The sequence below is a fragment of the Temnothorax curvispinosus genome, unplaced genomic scaffold (assembly GCF_003070985.1).
Source record: "Temnothorax curvispinosus isolate PA1 unplaced genomic scaffold, ASM307098v1 QBEX01001498.1, whole genome shotgun sequence".
Lineage (NCBI taxonomy): Eukaryota > Metazoa > Arthropoda > Insecta > Hymenoptera > Formicidae > Temnothorax > Temnothorax curvispinosus.
In genome coordinates this window covers 1,580,611-1,586,610 of record NW_020211278.1, presented here as the reverse complement: position 1 = coordinate 1,586,610, position 6,000 = coordinate 1,580,611, and the positions used below count along the sequence as shown (strand labels likewise).

At 38.9% G+C, this 6,000-nt stretch overlaps 1 protein-coding gene across 7 annotated transcripts in view; it reads right to left on the bottom strand.

Annotated features, from left to right (window-relative positions):
- Window positions 1-6,000, bottom strand: part of LOC112464556 (atrial natriuretic peptide receptor 1-like) — a 94,455-nt gene that overhangs the window by 72,813 nt on the left and 15,642 nt on the right. For 2 of the 7 annotated variants that reach the window (XM_025031622.1, XM_025031633.1), the window contains exon 2: window positions 1,803-2,562. The exons of 3 other annotated variants lie outside the window; for them this stretch is intronic. In XM_025031622.1, the coding sequence (XP_024887390.1) occupies window positions 1,803-2,283 (481 nt within the window). In that variant the 5' untranslated portion in view covers window positions 2,284-2,562. Of the gene's footprint in view, window positions 1-1,802; window positions 3,179-6,000 lie in introns of all 7 variants that reach the window. 2 more of the 7 variants (XM_025031605.1, XM_025031614.1) reach the window with 2 other exon arrangements.

Here is a 6,000-nt window from a genome sequence, read left to right as displayed (position 1 = left end):
ATTAAAAAATTTTTCAAAGTTTTTATTGAAGCTACATAAAGAGATTTTATCGAGATTCCCGTAGATTATTGAGAAGAGATACAATTTAACCCATTTCTTTGCATGAAAATACTGTTCCTTCACATGCATATTATTCGTTATAAATGATGCAGAAATCATCTTTGCGTACACATATTACATCACGTTACATATGTTTATCCTACGTGATCCCCCTGCATTCGTTTCCGTTTAAATGTGAAATCGGCTTAAGCGCGATAAGGATGAAATCCGCTTGTTACACAAATCCGCGAGAACGCTTTTGGCGTAAAAGGAATATTCTTGACGTCACGTTGGCGGCCAACAGGTAGATTAATTATACTGCCGTACACGTCGATTTAATCCGCTTTTTGAAGTCGAAGAAAGAGGAAAAGTGGCCCTAGAGGAGCGCGCAAATAGAAACGGAAGTCTAGGCGAGCGATTTATCGACATTTCCATTGAAAATTAATCCGTGCTGCGCACTCGAGGGTGCTTTATCTACATTTTCATCTCTCTTTCTCTCTGTCTCTTTCGCACTTTCTATCTCCACAATCGAGTATCGAATGTACCTCGTAACGAGTAAAGTACTCGAAACAAATATCCGACTGTGAAGAAGCGGCTTTATTGGGAATTAAAATTGTTAGCGATATATACGCCGACACAAACTTCTTAACGTATTCGCATTACGGAAGTCCGACGCTGCGAGAAATAATATAAAATTACGGTATACGGGTTACAGTAGCCATCTGGGCTTTAATAGCTGTTTCTACTATGTTTCGTGACCAGCTATACGTAAGGCGAGAGTACAAACAACTTTACGAATCACTTTTCTTGATGTATGGGCCTCCCGACTTTGCGCGTTTATCATACATGTAGCGCGCTACACTTCTTTTACCAACCGTCAGGCTTTTCATAAATTCTTAAATTCCAATTTATCTTCAAATTTTTTATTCTAGTTCTTAAGGAGTTAAACATGTGGCCATTTTTCAAATACTGGCTCTGAAAAGTTTTCTGATAATAAAAGAAAATCGAAAAATATTAAGTGAGTAAAATGTACTTGTTAATTTACTGAATTTTCTATTCTAATTGCAATATTGAATATAACAATCACTGTAATGGGAAAACACATATAAACTTTCAGAAAATGTAAAAAAGGACTGGATTTTTTAACCTTTTTATAATGTATAAATATAATTAATTAAAAATATCTACTGTGAAAATGAAATAGGAATTGTGAAAATAAAAGCGCGTAATTATAACGCAAGAAATGATAAGTATTACACAAATATTTACAAAATTTTGCATTTAGTACCATATTAAATTAATTAGAGGTAGCAAACAAAGTTAATGAAATCCGATGTTTAAAGCTTAACAAATTTGACATTAAGTACTTGCTGAACGTAATCGAGAATCCCAGCGTGTTTAAAATGCTATCATTTGTAACATTCACCTCTTCAAATATTCCAATGCATGAATTGTCATTAATTTTTATACATCCCTGTGTTGGGTCAATTACATGCGAATACCATGTGCATCTATGAAACCTTTTAAATAATTGCCAAAGCAGTTGAAAGAATATCTAGCTTTACATGCAGCAAAAGAGTTTCCCGAGTTTTCTTCAATATAAAATCTCAAACTCGTATAGTCTGTCGGAACGCCGCGTCTCTCGATTACGTCGGAGAGAGATGAGGAGTGATGGAAAATAAAATAAAATAAAAGCAAAGACAAAGGGAATAGAGAAAAGGATGAAAGGAAAGGAGATGCGGAATATAAACGTATTGTGCGACCTGCTGTCTGATTGATGTAAAACTCGAATGCGGCCAAGGGCCCGTAAGTGCTGGAGCAGTGCGAGTCACGATGGTCCACCTTGATGTTCCATCCGTATAGAGGTCCCCTGGGTGAGCTGACGTATTTCACAGCCAGCAATACTGCCGGTAACACCCTCTTCAGGCTCTGCTCGTGGTGAGGATCGCCCGGCGCGATCACCGCCAGCTTTACCTCGTTTCTGGACTGCACCATTCGCATACCCCCGCCGATACATTCCCTGGAGCCACCAGCCGGCGTCGTCGTCGTCATTATCGTCCCCGTCGTTTCCGTCGTCGTTCCCGTCGTCATTCCCGTCCCCGTTGTCGTCGTCGTCGATGCCCTCGTCGGCGTCGTCATCAAGCCGATATCCGCGCAATGACCCGCGCACAAACCCGACAGGATCAGCATTAATCGCACTAAAACACCATTCGCGCACCACCGCTTTCTCGTCCGCGACGCCATCGCGTCCCCCTGGAGCACGTTACACTTTTATTTCGACGGGGGGCTATCTATCTAATTATTGCGCGTCGCGATGCATTTTCCGGATTACGGCCAGTTACGCGAGAGGAAGAACGAGTCACTCGCAACTGCTCGCGGGATTCAGATAACCGACCCCTCCGCATTTTAGTGTTACATCAAGTCTCACTTGGAATATCCCAACCGCAACGTATCTCACGGCAAAGTAGTTCCAGCGTTCGTCGCATTCAACGCGCTTGCCGTGATCCGCATTTTGTTGAATTTCTGACGCGATATGAAGACGTGAGAAGAATAAAAAGATCAGCGACGCGTATTTTTTAAGTTTTCGCTATGTTTTATTAAACACGTTTCCATATAGTGATATGCATCTCATTATTCTTCGTGATTTTGATGGACGTGTATTGTATTCTTGTTCGTTTTCATTTTTCGCCATTTTCATAATACACATATAAACACGTGTCTCTACGCACGGAAGAGCTTCTGAAGCTCTACGTGCATTAATGTGCTTATAAGAGAAGTGGCGTAGATAATCTCACTTCTCCTTTAAAGCGTTAGATATCGCCCCTCGCTAGGGAGGTTTCACTGCAGTTCCTCGTACAGTCCAATTTAACTTCGATGCAACGATAATCATTAGAAATCCCGAACATCATGACTCCACTAATTACGAAATACACACGTGCTCTTTAGGAGCCCGGCTGCGAAACGAGTCCAAAATTAAAAAGTGTGAGATGTCTTGATTAATCTCGTTAGACCGCACGCATAATCGTCTGCGTGTTAAGTGACATCACGCGCATTTACCTCTACGTTTTAAGTTCACAAAGAATTGTAAGATATCACCAATTTTGTTTAATCGTGTAAATTCTCAATTCTCGTTCTTTATCTGGAATAAACGACGTAATGCAAAGAGGATTTAGTAATATTAGCCTCAAAGATGCCCTTGGAGAACATGTAAATAAGTTTCCTTCCTCTCATGATAATATAACCGCCACGTGTTATCGCTATACGTACACCGAAAAGCAAAAATGAGTATCTTTTTCGGTGTAGATAAGCGCACCATTTCTACCTTCCAGCCAATTGCGCGCCTAGAAATGCGCTCATCTACGCCTATTTACACCGAAAAGGAACTCGTTTTTGCTCCCCAGTGTACAATATCTTTTTAGTATTTTTCAGAATACATAAAAAAGATCGTAGCTGCAATTTCTCATAAAGAAGTTACGTTCCAATGATCTTAAACTCACTTTTCATCTATAATTTGTGTCAGAATTTGGAATGAAATTCTATTCACAATTTTATGTGACATGTAATACGAAAAATATTTTTAAAAGTCAGCATATACACCTATTGTTGCGTTTGCGCCAATTAGCTGCGTAGAATTGAGTCAGCTGAATTAAAAAATCAATATTAAAATTTTGAGCTTTCAAGTTTAAAATGAGATTGAATTAACGTGTCTTGATCAGTGATTTATTTATCCAATAACGAATAATTCTCGAGCGTGTGATAATATATTAAATATGTATTAAAATATATATAGGTACGTTAAAATATACCGCATGTGAAATTATAAATAGAATTCTATCCTGAAAGCTGACACAAATTTTAGATGATGTATGAGCTTTAATAAGAGTAGCTTTCAAAGTTGTTGGCACATACATTTATATTATATTATATTTCCTAATTAAATTAATTAACTTAAAATGTATACTTGTATCGCAGGATATTATTTCATCTTTAACCCGTCGTATTAATATTATAATCTCTAGTATTTAATTATGTGATGGATGAAACAAACGAAGAAATAAGTACATGTCGATATTCTTTCCGGATAAAAATAATATCAGAACAAAATCAAAGACTCTATATTTTCTTCCGAAAAAACCAATATATCTAATTTAAAATTTCCATATAAACTCGCATCGTGTTATGCAGGACATCTATAAAATGAAACAGAGCTCGTAATATCTTATAAGAATTATTTCGCGTCCGTATCTGACCTCATCAAATTAACCCTCAAATTATTTAGTAAATTAATCCTTTCAGCTAATCCTTAATAGCTTCAACATGGCTACAAAGGAACCCGACATTGTACAAGTAGCTAAATAATATGGCACGTGAAGCGGGCCGCTTCATCAAAGTCTAAAACAGCAATTCATTCCGATGCTTCAAGTATTCGGGTGACTTTCTTATTTCAGAGCCGGAACGTGCTGAAAGCCGTCGACAGACCTTTTACTACGCGGAAAAGTAATAGGGATAGGTAGGTAGCGCGTCTTCTCTTCGCTCTGTCTGCATCTCTTGGTTTTTCGCGCCGGGCTTTCGGCATGCGCGCGCGAAAGAGAAGGAAAATGCGACATGAAACGCACCTTCTGAATTAGGGATGGAAGAATGATGTTATTACGCGAGGCAGACAGAGTCGGGCAAACGGGACGTACGTGACCGTGCACGTCAAAAGTTATCCGTGTCGCGATAGACGGCGCGTCATGTAACTTTTAACTCGCAACGGCGAGATGTAATCTAACTTTAACACGGGTGCTTTATAAAACAAACAACATGCGATTCACTCTTAGATTATTATTCTTTTATCTTGGATGACTTTGCAATTTTATACATAATTATGCTCTTTTAAAAGTTGCTCCCCCGTAGATTAATGGATATTGTTTATCATCAGCACTTATTTATCATCAAGTCCAAGTTACATCATCTTGCCGCAACAGTTAATTAAGGCTTGCAAGCAGTTAATTTACGAAATATGTTCGTTAAACACGAGTGCGAAATAAATCACAAGATCACGCCGTTAGTTTAATCGCATAACGCAAGGCGACAGTAAGGAAACGGATTTGCACCCTGCATAATTTAGTGGAGTTCTCGTATCCTTGTGGATGTGCGAGAATTAATACTTGATTCATTGCTACCAGGCACGTATTCGATCAATGTATACGTATATATTTTATGCATAGAGTCCGCGCGATAAAAATATACGAGCGTTCGCTAAATACGCTCTACGGGTGTGCCCGAGAGACATCCCGGATGACGTGGATTACGCGATTACGTACCAATAAGTCGCGAGAAAAATTCTCGTAATTATCCGTAACACTGTCGTTACAGTTTACACGCGAGCAACGTTCCGCAGTATCGACAACGCAATTTAGTCTGGATAACGCGTTACAATTTGCGCTACTGAAATTTTACATCGCGATAAAACAATCGTACAGTGCTTTCAATGTTCGTAACGAGCTTGCGCAATCACGCATTTTGTTGCAAAATTTGTCGGCATTGATCGATCTCGCGGAGACGGCATAGAGCGACTTTTGGTCGATCCATATTCACACTCTGTGATCAACGATAGGACGCGGAATCGTGTTGCTAGATGAAACTCACGAAGTTCCTGATATAGTCGATAATGGCTTCATTATGTAACCGGCGTCTTCGAAAATGAAAATTAATCACAGCAAACAAAAACCCGGATTCGACCCGGAATCCCCAAACTCAACTTCGTTCGAACTTAATTGTAAGGATAGCGTTCCAATGAAGGGAGCGTCAAACCTGATTCGTAAATTGAGGAACTTTGTAACGATAAGGGGAGATCTTAAAGCGATATGCAAAACATTGCTGTTTGTATATTTCACGGAGAAAACATTATTGAAAAAAGAAAACGTAAAAAGGACACAAGATCTGTCTTTGATAAAATATTGATCATTTTATATATTT